This window comes from Sphaerodactylus townsendi, linkage group LG07 (assembly GCF_021028975.2).
Source record: "Sphaerodactylus townsendi isolate TG3544 linkage group LG07, MPM_Stown_v2.3, whole genome shotgun sequence".
NCBI classification, from domain to species: Eukaryota; Metazoa; Chordata; class Lepidosauria; order Squamata; family Sphaerodactylidae; genus Sphaerodactylus; species Sphaerodactylus townsendi.
The window spans coordinates 35,142,928-35,158,459 of NC_059431.1; the positions used below are offsets into that span (position 1 = coordinate 35,142,928).

Sequence of the window (15,532 nt, forward strand, 5' to 3'; positions counted from 1 at the left end):
TTGCCTTCTTCAACTGAAAATGCCACAAATGCTTTCACTTGTCAGTGTAGAAAAGATGCTTCAGTTCAGTGATCATTTTAGACTTCATTGATTTTGACACAACTTGCCGCTCTGTTGTGCAGTGATCACACAGGTTAGGCATTGTGGTTCACAGTCAAGCACATGCTGGACTGGCAGATGTACTCCAGAAGGGCAGTTATGCTGCTCTGTGGGAAATATGGAAAAATCTCCGCAACATTGCTATGACTTAATTCAATATAGAACCCTTAACAGTGTGTCCTCTGCGCTTACATCTCAGATGCATTATGCTCTGTGTTTGCAGATAACATTGGCACAAGGACAGTATTGCTTATTGCTCATTGTATTTTTTTTCTTTTAATTTTAAATTTGATCCAGCAGTTTTCAAAATATAATTGAGGTTGCATATAGAACAAAGAAATCAATACAGTAATCAAGGGCAAAATTGTTATTTTCCCAGTGTACAAGAAAAGAGAAGTGCCATGCAGCCTTTTACTGCCAGAGCAAGCTACTTAAGTCAGAATTCACATGGCAAAACATCTGAAGTCTCCATCGACATAAAACTTCTTGCACTTCAGCAAAAGTTAAAGAATAGAGCTCCACTGTTATTTATTTGCATTATTTACACCCCACCTTTGATCCCAAAATGGCGAAGAAGAAGAAGAAGAAGAAGAAGAAGAAGAAGAAGAAGAAGAAGAAGAAGAAGAAGAAGAAGAAGAAGAAGAAGAAGAAGAAGAAGAAGAAGAAGAAGAAGAGGAAGAAGAAGAGGAAGAAGAGGAAGAAGGGGAAGAGGAAGAAGAGGAAGAAGAAGAAGAAGAGGAGGAAGAGGAAGAAGAGGAAGAGGAGGAGGAGTCTGGATTCATATTCCCCCTTTCTCTCCTGCAGGAGACTCAAAGGGGCTGACAATCTCCTTGCCCTTCCCCCCTCACAACAAACACCCTGTGAGGTAGGTGGGGCTGAGAGAGCTTCGAGAAGCTGTGACCCAAGGTCACCCACCAAACAGCATCTCCCAGTCCCTAGTCCAATATACTAACCATTACACTGTCCTGGTTCTCTGTTGCAATTGCACTGTTTCAGCTCTTTTATCAACTATAAACTTATTTCACTAATTCAACAATATAAAATCCATCCTGGATGTGGCAGAGATCTATGTCGGTGCGTTTGCCCCTCCTGCCAACAAAAGGGTCACCTGTGCCAACAGGGAAGCAAGGATGCCAGCATGCAAGCGCCGCTAAACCCCAACCTGGAAGTGGGCATTCTGGGGAGCTACGCCAGCATCCAAGTGGATGCCAGTGCAGGGAGTGGCATTGTGGGGGTGAGGGTGGAACCAATTTTAGTTAGCTTCCACCAGCTTTCTAGCCCAGGAATGACGTCCTCCATGGCCGCAGATTTATGCCACACAAAAGTATGGTGTAAACCTGTTTCCCAGTGGAGCAATTTGGGAGGCAGGAGAGTTTTTTCGATTTCCTTCCTTCCTCCCTGCACTACCCAAAGCCCCTTTGGAGGTGGCATGGCGATGCCTTCACCAGCAGTATATGTTGTCGTTTCCCCCTTCCCCAAATCTGGATTGTGTTGCCAAGCTGCAATGCTAAGAACATGTTCCTTGGGTATAAGTCTTATTGGAAAAAATAGTAGAACTTACTTCTGAGTTGCTTTGCTTAGAAGTGTTCTCTTAGTTTTCGTCTGTGTCTGCAGTATAGCAGTGTTACCATTTAACAGTTCAGAAAGCTCCATTTTATCAAAATATATTGAGCTGTGCTTATTTTCCTGATATATCGAACAGTGCCACCTTGTGGACACAAGTTATTGTAATGAGATATTTTCATTTGGAAGGGAAAATAAACATCACAAGCTACAAAACATGTTTCAAAATTCCTACACAGAAGAGCCTTTTGTATAGCTATTAATGTGGATCATAGTATGTGTCATCGCAGTGTGAGTATATGGGAGCAAAAAACCTGCCAGTATAATGGTCATATGATGTGCATATGGCATTCATCTTAATTCTAGAAATGTCTCCTGTGTGAGAATTTTGTAATATGAGAAGCAGCTTTTAGTTTGATGCTTCTAGACCAGGGGTAGGGAACCTGCGGCTCTCCAGATGTTCAGGAACTACAATTCCCATCAGCCCCTACCAGCATGGCCAATTGGCCATGCTGATAGAGGCTGATGGGAATTGTAGTTCCTGAACATCTGGAGAGGCACAGGTTCCCTACCCCTGGTCTAGACAAAGGCCATTTATACCTTTGTGATCTGTCCCGCAGTGAATGTACTTTCCCTTCAGGTCAGATTCTTGGTTGTGCACATGTTTTTCCCCTTTCCAAACTTGCTGTGCCACAGATCAGAGAAGCCTTGTGGTTTTTGAAATCTGGTAAAACTTGAATCCCCCCATCTTTATAGGGAAAGCAAAGGGAATCAGCATGCATTGTGTTTTCTTCAGGTTTCCTTGTTCCTCCTGGCTTTTCCTACCCATGTAACAGGAGTTCCTCCCTGCATGCATAGAACAAGGAAGTGAAGGACGGGGAAAAGGGTGGATTGGGTTGGCTGTTCACTTTGCTGCAGAGAAACCCATTGTAACAGAAAACTGTGAAAAACCTTCTGCGAAGCACACAGTTGTAAGGCAAACACTGCATGGCCAAAGTAGTAGAAGAGAGACTCCCGGGTGCTGTTATACTGATAATGGTTCCCCGTTTTCCCAACAATGCAAACTGCACTTTGGAATTCCAGGCTATATCACAGTCACCACCAAGTAACAAAGAATACCAACAATGTGGACATACTGGGTGGGAAGGGGTTTACACATGCAGATGAATGAGATGCCAGCGGAGTGGTAGAATGAGCTATATCACTTCAGAGTGCAGGTGGGGGATTCCAGTTTAGAATGTTCCTTCTCTACTACAGTAGAGATTAAGGTTGTAATTCTTCTCTGAACTTGCTGTATTGTTTTACTATTCAATTCAATAACCTTTATTAGGCATAATTTGAAATAAAATAAAATATATTAAAAGGGGAGGAAAACAGAATAAAACTTAAGGTTAACGACCATTGAGGAGTATCTGAGTCTTAACCCCGTCGGAAAGAGCAGGTTTTGAGTTTATATATGGCTCAATAAATTGTTCACGTAAGTCAGTGTGACGGGGACAATACAATAGAATGTGTTCTGTTGTTTCTGTTGTGATTGAGGAACATGGACAGGTCCTTTAAAGTGGCGGAATACGAAGATATCTTCCACGTGTTATTGCATAAAAGCACGTCGTAAAACAGGGGATGTGAGGTTAGAGAAATAATCTGGTAAGGCTCCTGAGGATGACTGGGATATCCCATAAATCAGTGGCAAACAAGGACCAATGGAGTGGGCTGGTAGAGTTATTGTTTTACTATTTGAAGGGGATTTTTAAAACAGAGGAGGACTCCAAATGGTGATCGTCCATGATTTTCTGCTCTCAGTCTGAAGTGGTATAGTCCTTTCCTCCCTCTCACAGTCTGCTAACTCTTTGCCACACCATTCTCTTGCATGTGGGAACTAAGATGAGCAGTTCAATAGAGACAGCAATTCAAGTCTTATGTCCCCTTTAAAAAAAATAATTCATTGATGTCATCGTTCAGAATAGGATGCCTGCCCGATATTTGTCTAGGGACAAAGGTCTTTTCTGCCTTCACCTGTCCAGGGGATATAATTTGGAAAGATGTCCTGAAATAATTCAAGAATGGCCAATGAAGAATAATTAATTTCAAAATATTGCGCGGGCTTGGCCTCCTGTGTGTTGTAAGGTGATAGTTAAAGCAGATTGCAGCAGATGTTGGCGCTTTTTTACTCAGTTGAGTGGCTTTGTGTATATAATTTGGATCTATTCCAGTATCATAAGGTTTACCAATTAAACTGCACTGTTAAAAGATGTATGCATATTCTTTTGACAGTTTTTTGCACGTTTAATTATAATACTTTGGTTCCTAGAGACCCAAGCCTCATTGTCCTCAATTATCTCTTTTTATTTTATCTGACCATATAAGAAAACAAACTCATAATTTGGGAGTTTCTGTCCATACTGTGGATCCACTCTGTACATTTCAAATTAAAAGTTATTACAAACTGCTACTGACAGTGGTCTGGTTCAGAAATTAAGAGGGAGAAGAAACAGGAGAACAAGGTGCATGGCAGATGTAACGAAAGGCGCTTTATCCTTTATATTATTTGGTTTGTTTGATCGCTGCCACCAATAAATTCTTTACTATAGCCCACAAAACTGATTTTTAACCGGTCACCACCCTGACTGGGGAACACACAGACACAGACTGAAAAATAAATGATGAAGACTGGAACGGTTTAAAGTTGAACCAAAACCTTAAAACGTTTATTTGCTGGCTTTAACAAAGAGGCTTCTCAGATAAACTGGAGAGGATGTAAGCGTACTGGTTTTAGAGAGAGTTTGTTCTAGCTTAATGGTTACAGAATAAGTTTGTTCTTAAGCTTAATGGTTTCAGGCACTTTACTTCAGTTACACAATGGACACTCGCAGGTGTCCCTTCACTCCAGTTTTTACTTCATAAAAAAAAGATGTTTCTTAACAGATGTTACTTTAGAGGTTTTACACTCTCTTCAAAGATAAAAACTCAGTCCGCTGTTCCTCCTCACAAAAATAAACACACTCTGTCTACGCCCAGTGGGATTCAGGCATAACAGCCTCCCTCTCCCACACTCCCAAAATCTGGCTTCTCTGCCACAGGAGCTGGGCCTCCCAAGACTGTTGTTCACTTTGAGGACCGACTTTTTGGACTGTTAGAGGTTTCCCTCACACACACAAAATAAAACACCTGAGGGCGAACTCTCTCTCCTCCAACTCAGGGTTTCAGATGTTTCAAATAGCTTCCTCAGCTATTACTAAATAACAGCAGTGAGAGATCTGAGCGGATTCCCCTCACTCTGTTCACAAAAAGCACCCGAGGGCACACAAGCTCACACAGAGCCCCAAAGTCAAAAAGACTCAAAGCCAAGAACCCCTCAGCACTCCCGCTGACTGTATTTATACTCCCTGCATATTTTTCTCTGGCCAATCAGGGCTGGCCAGGGCTTAACTCTTTCAGGGGCGGCTCCACCCTGTAACCTGAATGCAGTATAAGTGCATTCGTCACAGCAGACATTCCCTTCTCCTACTTACTGGAGCAGCCCCCCCCCCCCCCCGGCGACATTAAGAAGCAAAGTAAAGAACACTATCTCTTAAAAATACCTCACAGTAGAATATGTTTTAGTTAAACAATGGAAGGTGTGTTGTTAATGAATTCACCAAAGGAGTGGTCTAGAATTAATACATTATATACCTTGTGGTTTCCATACATGAGAAAACACAGGACAGCATAATTCCCTTGGTGTTCATAAACTCATTTTTTTAAGCACTTGGAAGCAGAACCTTTGGAAACCTAGGTTCAAATCCACATTGAAGCCATGGGAGCCTGTTGAGTGAGCCACAGACCTACCTGCCAGAGTGGTTGTGAGGATACCATGAAGGAGAAGAGAGCCACTTGGGTCTCCATCTGGTAAAATGCAGTATATCAATAACTAAGCAACATACAGATTGACTGATGTTGTATTGTTGTAATCCACTTATGGACTGTCTGCAAAATTTTTATCACACTTGTAATATGCTTTGAGTCCCAGTGAGAAAGGCAGACCATATATGATGGGTGATAATAGAAACAGATCTAGGAAGAACATCAAAGATCGTCTTGACCAACAGGTACATTGCATTGTAGTTGAACAAGTGCTTCCAGACCTGTGAGCTTTTGGAATTGATAGAAGTATGTGTGTCACTTGTGTCAATTATGGTTCTAAAACATTTATGGCAGGGCAGGCCCTGTTAAAATAGTTTAGTTTTGAGAATGTGCCTGATATCTGTGGGTAACTGGTTGATCTTTTGAAATACTATACGTTTAATACCTACTTTAGATTTAATACTACTGCAGAGACTCTGCTGGTGTGCTTAAACCTTCATCATTCCGTAGGTCTTAAATATGTGGTTGATTTCATTCTAATGGAAATATGCTGTCCTCGTAATTGTGGTCAAATAGCACATTTACCTTTTGTATTCAGGGTCTGTGAAGAACATATTCTAATGCTAGATGTCACAGTTTGAGGCCTATGATAGTTGCTAACAATATTTCTACCTAACTTTTCTAAGGCTGTTCTATTGAATCATGGATGGATCTTTTCCCTTCAGATCAGGGTTGCTGATTTCATGTATTTTATTAGATTTCTATGCCACCCTTCATCTCACAGGCTCAGGATGGCTGCTTCTAGCTGGGGTTTTCACCTGAAACAGATTGACTGCATATTATTTTTGTAAAGCTTTAGAGGGCTTTTTTCAATATATATTTCTTTGGAGAGCATTTTTATATTTACTTGTTTCATTTTTTGTGCAGTTATTACAACTAGGTTTATGGTGGAAAATTAAATTCACCAAGCATAGAATGAAGACAGATATAGAAAAATCAGATTCAAGGATTCATCTTGTATTAGCCTTGTTGCAGGGGTACTCAACCTTTTTGAGCCTATGAGCACATCTAGAGTTCTGACACAGCAATAAAATGGATACCACAACATGGCTGTTACAGGAGGCAGATCAAGATACAAAGTGATTGCCACAGCTTAATTTCAATAACACTGTGCAGATCTTTGTGCTGTGGTGGCAGCTGCTGCCAAAATGATGTTTTTTAAAAGTCAACACAACCAATCAGAAGCCTTGCTGGGCAAAAACGCTACATGGCCCCACCCACTTCCTAACAATACTTGTGTTGTGGCTGTATGTGGCTGTATGTGATCCCTGTTCCCCTTCTGTTTATTTCAGTGGATTTTGTGCAAAAGAACCTTTCCTTTTTCTCTTACGACTATTTCCATTCTGTTTGTATAATTCAGTTTTAAGTAGACTCACTAGTATATATATCTTTATGGAAAAACTGTAATACACTAAACACATTTTCCTGCTTGAAAATCAGTATAACTCTGAATAGTCAGATGTGGTTCATATGAATCACTTCCCCATATTATGATTTTATTTCTGTATTTAGAATTTTAAAGTAAATCAAGTTATGGAGATGAATAAACATTGAAGGTTTATGTAAAATCTAAGACTTTCTTATAAGCCAGTTTTTGGAAGTTAATTTTATTTATTTAAAAGCAAGACATAAAATATGGCAAAAAAGTTGTACTTGAGGTACTTATCTATTTTTCTTTACTGTTATAAATTGTGTATTATATACACTTGATTAGTTTTCAGAATGGCAAATTTGCTGATGTGCATATTATATTTTACCACTGCTGTATCAGGAAAAAAAATAACAGCTTCTGTTAATCAGAATCACATCCCTGCAATTCTTTTTCTAGGTAACAAAATAGTAACTGGTAGGATAAAATGCCTAGACCATAACTCTAAAGCATTTTGCATTGGGAAAATTCCGAGTTCAAATCCATACTCTGCTATAGAAGCTTCTGGATGACCTTGGACCAGTCAACTTAACCCACCTCACCGGGTTGTTGTGAAAATAAAATGAAGGAGAGGAGGATGATATAAGTTGCTTTGAGTCCCCATTTTGGAGAAAGGCAAGACATAAATCACTAAATAAAATAAATTCACTTACCTCATCTTGTAGCAGTGTTTACCCTAACCTTGTAGATCACATCTGTGTTTCTATCTCAGTAGTGTAGATGGAATGTACCGTAGTTGGTGGGCAAGAGATGGAAAATATACAGCTATATACTCACACACTCTGAAAGAGAAATTCTAATTAAAAGTGCTATACTTACATTCCCCTTATTATCTACAGGAAAGGAAATACTCAGACATGGTTGAGATTTATCCAGAGGTGGGATCCAGCAGGTTCTCACCAGTTCCCGAGAGTGGGTTACTAATTATTTGTGTGTGCCGAGAGGGGGTTACTAATTGGGTCTGCTTTTCCGTTAGAAATTCCATTAGGTCCAAAAATCATAAAGTCCTGTTGTTTCCTATGTGGCTGGTTAGCGAAGGTAGAAAATGGGATAATTCTCCCTGTTGGGCTGTTTTAAAAACATGTTTTAGTAATATAGTAAAGTTCCTTGTTTAAGGAAAGTATCCTTCTTTTGATTTCTAGAAACAAAATGAAGTATTTGAAAGTATTAAGCATTTGACAGGCAGTCAATTAGAGGAGAAGTAGTTGTTTCTGTTGGCAGTAAACGATAGGACTTGCTATAATGAGTTTAAATTATGGACAGAAAGATACCAGCTGGAAATTAGGAACTTTTTTTTACAGTAAGAGTTTTTTACAGTAACAGAGAAATTATTAATGCCCTGCCCCCGGAATGCCCGGCCACACCCCTGTCGTGCCCCGCCCAGCCCCATTGGCGCTACGCCACTGTTTGAATCCCACCACCATGGGAACCTGTTACTAACATTTTTGGATCCCACCACTGGATTTATCTTTCTCATTTCAACCAGTCTGCCACTCATTTTCTATCTCCATGCCTGCACTAACAGCTGTTTAATGAAAAAAGTGCTGACTTTCCTGTTATTTAGAATAAATATTTTACAATATTTTGTAATCTAAGTTTAAATTGGCATCTTCCTTCCTTTTCGGGGTTAAATATCATTTGCCACACATTAATTTGTGATATGTTAGAGAAGCCTAAAGTCAAGTTACAATTACTTTAGCTGTGACCCTGTTTATATATTCACAGGAGTTAACTGCCTTCTATGCAGTTAATCTAGAAATGACACATTAAAGCCATTCACATCTGTTCCCAGGTCACACTCAAGGCTCCAATTATGACTGCTGCATTAACCTTCATGCAAACTTTCCATTTGTAAATGAGAGATTTATGGCAGTCAAATAAATAATGTTGAAAAGCAGTCACTGAGGGAACTTAGAAATATTTCTGTGTATATGTTTCACTAAACTAGAGCTTGTAGAGGCCAACAGAGCTGCTAGGGGAACTAATGCCTGCAGATGGAGGTTGTTATTGGTGCCACATTTATATTCTACAGAATATAAAACTGCAGAACTCTGTGCATGATTTTGCTCCTTCCCCCCATATTTTACCTAGGGATCAACCAAAAAGCAATGCAGAGTGTGTCATCTGGCTTACTATGGGTAGCTGCTTTTAATGGGCACAGGCTGATTGCCAGTCTGTCTCAGGGAACGTCTAACTGTGGCCTATCTGGGGGGTTTGTGCTTTGGTTTGCCCTTCATTTCTCTAATCATCCCTGTGCATCTCTTGATTCTGTGCGAAGGACAAAACAGGAAGAGACACGAAGGACTTGCCTGGTTATGGGTAAATTCATTTGTGGACAGAGCTGCCTGTTCACAAACAACTGAGGGTTGGGGGGGATTTCTTAATATGATACAACAGAACCTTCCAGGACATAACTTACAGGTTTGGTCAACGGGGAGTGGACCTATTTGCCACTGTGGAGAACGCTCAAGTCAAGCCCTTTGTCTCCAGGTTCTACCATCCCAAAGCCATGATAATAAACGCACTCACATTCCCCTGGTCGAAGACCTTCCTCTATGCCTTTCCTCCGATTGCACTAATAGAGAGACTCCTCCGGAAGGTTCCCCAGGAGAAAGCATGACTGATCCTGATTGCCCCTTACTGACTCAGTTCAGTCTCTGGAGGCCATATGTTGGAGTGACTGCTCATTTTCGGCGTTGCAGCAAGGTCCTGCAGCGGTGGAGGTAGCTTGCACGCTCACGGGGACAGCTTTCTTCTCCCTGCTGCCCTGAGCGGCAGTTTCAGGACCGTCCACCCACTTGCACTTATTTTTCTTTTTAACGGGGCTGCTTCCTGTATCTCGCCCTGCCCGGTCAGCTCCTGACAAGAGGGATCCGTCATCCGGTTACTAGACGTGCCCTGGCCCGGATCCTCGGTGCCAGTAGGCAGAGTGAGGAGAGATCTGCTTTTAGTTGCAGTCCTGGTTGCCTCCTCTGCCAAAATAGAGAAGATTTCTCTATTTGAAATTCTTTTAAGTACAAATGCCACTGACTGAACCCAGAACTTTATTTCCCCAGTACTTGTCATTTATTGTACTTGCCATTTATTTGCATCACAGCATTTTAAAGAGAAGTGGTTATTTTCTTGCAGTAATTTTATCTGTGTCCCTGACACTACTTCCTCATGTAGGAAGCCAAAAGGAAGTTACAGCGAACATTTCATTGTGATCTCTTTTTTTAATAATAGAAAGGTATGGATTTTAAAGGTCACAGTTGCAGAAATACATGGGGTAAAATATCTGAACAATGCTTTATAGATCAGATGTAAATCACATCCATGAAGCCTGAAGGCTTGATTTAATTTGTACTTTTATCTGCACCTTAATTGATGAGAAAACAAGTAAAGGCAAATTTAAATGCTTGCATCTATAACCTTGTCACAGCAGCTGATTAATCATTTATCATCATTATCTTTCTTCTCAGCCAGCAGACTTCATAGGAAAGCAAGCACTGAAGCAGATTATAGAAAAGGGACTAGAGCGGCAGCTTGCGTATCTCACCTTGGAAACAGATAACGTTGATCCAGAAGGAAATGAAAGTGTCTGGTATAATAACAAGGCAAGTGCTGTAGATTGTATTTCAACTGAACCTAGAGCAGACATAGGTTTCACATGCATATGCATATGTACATGCAAAATCATCAAGGACAGTTTGACTGAATAGAGTTTTTTTTAAATAGCAGTATAAACTCAAAGGTTGTGTTTGTACCAGCATCATTTCTACCAGTTTGCTGCTAGCTCAAGGGGCCGCATATATCCCAGGACCATACGTATCCCTATTCCCATGCACTTCCTGGTTTGTTTGTGCAAGTGGAGCAGATACAGTTTCTGCCATGCTACCTCCCAGTCAGTGTCCTGATCTTTCACAGTCTTATATATTGTGAATTTGTATCTTAGTTTCATTCGGATACATGGATGTGCGTGTAGAAACTCAATTTTTTTAAAAAAAATGCCTGAAATTTGGGCAGGAGGTATGTGGAATGGTATAGTATAGCCCAATCTATAGGTTGAACATGCAGAGACCCTCTTCCTGTTTCTGCTTTCAGTCACAACCACTTTGCTTATGCTAATGTGAGTAGACATGTACTGTAAAATACAGACTGTGCCATCATAGTGTTAGTTAGCCCCTTAGTGTGCACAAGATTCCCAAATCCCAAAGACAGAAATTAGAAATGGAAAGTTTCTTACAATAGTGGTATATACCCTTTCTGTCTAACTGAAAACTATTTTATTTGATGCATGTAAAGTATCTAAAGGTATAGTAAATTCTTGGAGATGTAAAATCTTTTTTTAAAATAATGATGATGAAGATGATGATTTGATGCCTGTTTGGAGGAGGTTAACATAAAGCAGTGATGCTGCATAGGTGCAAAGAATCAGCAACATGGGTGATACCAAATTAATCCAACAATAATAAATATTATGTGGCAGATATTATAGTCGCTGTTCTGTGCCTCCTAGAAAATAATATTTCCAGCCTTTTCAGATTGGATAAAAAAGGTCAAATATAAGATCAATTGTGTTACATGCAATCACATATTTGACATTATAATGTATGTTTAATAACGCAAGCTGCATCAATTACAGTGGGCTTTCATTCACAAGTCACATTTTTATGTGGGTAATTTTTCAGGTTATCGGCAATACTACATCTGGAACTTACAGCTATGGTACTCAGCAGAGTCTGGCTTTTGCATATGTCCCTGTGGAACTCAGCAGAGTTGGACAGAAATTAGAAGTTGAACTCCTAGGCAAAAATTACCCAGCCACTGTAGTGCAAGAACCACTGGTGATGACAGAACCAACAAGAACTCGGCTTCAGAAGAAGGGTGGGACTGCAAAAGGCTAAAGAAGGCAGACGTGTCATTCTTCAGTATGGTATATATGATTTATGTATAAAATATGGTATTATTCACAGATGCTTCTCATACAGAGGTATGTCCCATTTTTCATCTACAGAGAGAATTCCAGTCGGTAAGCTTACTGATCACTAAGAAGAAAAGAGAGGTCTTCTTTTAATAAGTTTCTCATGAAGAAAGATTTCAGGCTTAGGATATTTACTTCTAATCACCTTAGCTTAACTGTTCTCACTAAATAGGAGTCAGTGCTTTAAATATTTGATAAAGTAAACTTACTATTCCTAAAAATATAAGAGCCCTGATAGATTTGATGAGTTCTGTCTATCTAGTCAAGCATCCTGTTTCACACAGTGGCCAGCCAGTTTTGTCTGGAGGTCAACAACATGGCTTAGAGGCCTGGCACTGGTAATCAAAGGTTTGCTGCCTTTGAATGTGGGTTCTTTTTAGTAGCCACTGACCGATCCATCCTCCATGAATCTGTCCCTTGTAAAGTTGTCTAGGCCTGTAGCCTCTGGTAATGAATTCTATACTTTTTTTGTTCATATGACTAAACCCCAATAATAGGTGAGGAGTATTTTGAGGCATGCCATACAATCTACGGCAGCCACTCCTGTGAATCTGGTTAGCAGTTAGTATAAACTTACAGATAGCGTTATCTTCGGTGCTTTGTGCACAAATAAACTTGGCAATGTGAGATAGACACCATTTGTGCTGAAGGTGAACAACTGTTTACACCAGGCAAGGGTAATAGCTGCCGTAGTCTGCTTGTGCTGTGGACCCCTTACTGAATCAAACAAATTCATAGTAATGTATGTGGGGTAAATGATATGCACTACATCACCTTCCCCAGCAGAACCTTGCTGCAGAGATTGCCCCAGAATAATAAAAATTCACCCATTACACATCTGTTGATCTGACACCAACTGTTAAATGACTCCTGGACACTCAATGCTCCTTACCACAAAGCAATCATTACAAATGACTTTGTGGACAAAAGCATCATTTTGCTGCTTAGACTATAATGGGATTAGATGCTACTGCTTATTTCTTTATGTGGAGCTGAAGATCTTTAGTGGAGAACTGGTCTAGAATGAGTTGGGGGCGGGGGTACATTAGATGATACATAAAATCCATGTAGTGACTTTTGAATATTTTTGGGGCAGCTGACTTAGCCCAACGAAGATTTGAAAGGGAAAAAGAATTCAACTCAAATAAAAAAAATTCAAAGAAGAATACTTTTCTACATATTTTTGCATGTTTACATAAATGCGGTCAAGGTGATCCAAGCAAGGGATTTTCAAGTGAGAAGCAGAGGTGGCTTGCCATTGGCATTTCTCTGCATAGTCTTCCTTGGTGGACTCCCATCCAAGTATCCAATCTCCTTATCTTCTGAGATCTTACAAGATCTGACTGTTCCATGCTATCTTCCACTCTGTATGTATTTTTCACAGTCAACAAATAGATTACCGTATATACTCATGTATAAGTCGAGTTTTTCAGCACATTTTTGTGTGCCTTGCTGATATTAAATTTATTGCATAACGGGCCATATTAGTGTCCTTTCGCTTGGGTTGTACATCAGAGGAATACACAGATCACTTGGATTGCACATCGGAGGAGTACACAGTTTTAAAAACGCAGTTTAAAAAAATTACTGTAATGTACCTTTTAAAAGTTCACTAACTGACATCAGTACAGGTTGTAATTCTAGAGATGTCACAACAGGGAACTGTCACTTTTTTGCAATCACATTGCAACACATGCAGTCCTCAAAGTAACTGATATGCTAGTTGGAAGTTCCCCTCCATTAACATAAGGAAAGTTTGAGCTGGGAAAAGATGATACTCATTCAGTGGAAACATGCCTTAAAGAAAGATGTTTTTGATCTCCCACAACATATTAATAATAATTTCACATTTTTTGTACTATACATGATTCATCTGGAAAGATAATTGTACTACTAAAATTCATTGGATTACTAAATCAAGTCTTATTTTAATTTATTCTCTGGTTTAAAGTTATGTGCAGCTTTTGAGGTGTGTAATTCATTGTAAGGAGCAGCAGTGGCGTAGGAGGTTAAGAGCTCGTGTATCTAATCTGGAGGAACCGGGTTTGATTCTCCGCTCTGCCGCCTGAGCTGTGGAGGCTTATCTGGGGAATTCAGATTAGCCTGTACACTCTAACGCACACCAGCTGGGTGACCGTGGGCTAGTCACAACTTCTCGGAGCTCTCTCAGCCCCACCCACTTCACAGGGTGTTTGTTGTGAGGGGGAAGGGCAAAGAGATTGTGAGCCCCTTTGAGTCTCCTACAGGAGAGAAAGGGGGGATATAAATCCAAACTCCTCCTCCTCCTCCTCCTCCTCCTCCTCCTCCTTCTTCTTCTATTTGAAGTGCTTGGAGTAAGAGTTCAGATGCAAACAGAATGTAATTTCAGAGGGTAGTCATGTTAGTTGCAGTAAAACAGCCAGATATAAGTAGCACCTTAAGATCAACAAGATTTCAGGCGATATTAGTTTTCAAGAGTCAATGCTCCCTTTGTCAGAAACCAGATGGAGTGGAGATTACTGAGTCTTTATATCCCAGGCAGAAAGTGGGAGGGGTGCAAAGGAGGAACTTGGAATGTGGAGGTGCAATGCACATTGTAATCAGCTCTATTAGATCAGATATCAAATGCTTGGGGGCAGAAAATTAGCATTTGTAGTGAGATAAAAAATCTTGTATCCTTGTTAAACCTTGGGAAGGAGATCCACTCTTCTGAATTTGTGAATGAACTCAAATTAAGTAATTTCATATTGCAGTCTTCCTTTGAATCTTCTCTGTTTGAGGGTTGGCACTCTTAGGTCAACTTTTGAATGACCTGGAAGATTAAAATGTCCTCCCACTGGTTTTTGAATGTTGTGTAGCTTTATTTCAGATCCAATCAACAAAGTCAGAATGATATCAATGGATAACCTGCTACAAGACAGACCCGAACGAAACAACAACAGAGCACCACTTGTAGTCACATAGAGCTCAAACCAGCTTAATGCATCATCAACAACCTACAACCTGTGCTGGACAATGACATTCCTCTCTCACAGGCATTGGGAGGCGAACCTTTCCTTGCCCACAGACAGCCTCCAAACCTTAAGCAACTTCTCACCCACAGCAATGTTCTTCCTAACAGGGACACAGACCCTGGGACCTTGGTCTGCAACAAGCCAAGATGCCAACTCTGTCTTCCTATTCACTTGGACAACACAATCACCAGACATCAACCATTTCACCTTAGGTTCATTCAACTTAGGTTCATATACGCAATCAAATGTCAGCAATTTTTCCCTTCCACTTCCTACATCAGACAAACCGGTCATTTCCTACACAGAAGAATAAATAGGCATAAATGCAACACTTAAAAAGCACAATACTGGATGAATTTAAACACCTTTCTTCCAGCATCATGGTCATAAGCCTACACCTCCTGTCCATGCTGTGTTTCCTGTTAACTGAAATTCACAGATCAGAGATCTGATTACAGATCACTCTGATTACGCCACATGTGAAGCCCGTCAATAATACTTTGCCCTGTAGTACTAGATAGACTACTGCTACAGTTCAATTAAAAACATTTAAATCAGTCTAGCTGTTTAGTCTGGACTTGC

The 15,532-nt window shown here is 40.3% G+C and overlaps 1 protein-coding gene across 3 annotated transcripts in view; it reads left to right on the forward strand.

The window, feature by feature from the left end:
• The window catches only part of DMGDH (dimethylglycine dehydrogenase), a 50,062-nt gene extending 34,759 nt beyond the window's left edge, over positions 1-15,303 (forward strand). Inside the window, exons 15-17 of one of the 3 annotated variants that reach the window (XM_048503144.1) lie at positions 10,456-10,590; positions 11,665-11,909; positions 14,795-15,303. In XM_048503144.1, coding sequence (XP_048359101.1) covers positions 10,456-10,590; positions 11,665-11,880 — 351 coding nt within the window. In that variant the 3' untranslated portion in view covers positions 11,881-11,909; positions 14,795-15,303. Of the gene's footprint in view, positions 1-10,455; positions 10,591-11,664; positions 13,874-14,794 lie in introns of those variants that run through there. The other 2 variants (XM_048503143.1, XM_048503142.1) reach the window with 2 other exon arrangements.
• The last annotated feature ends 229 nt before the right edge of the window (positions 15,304-15,532 follow it).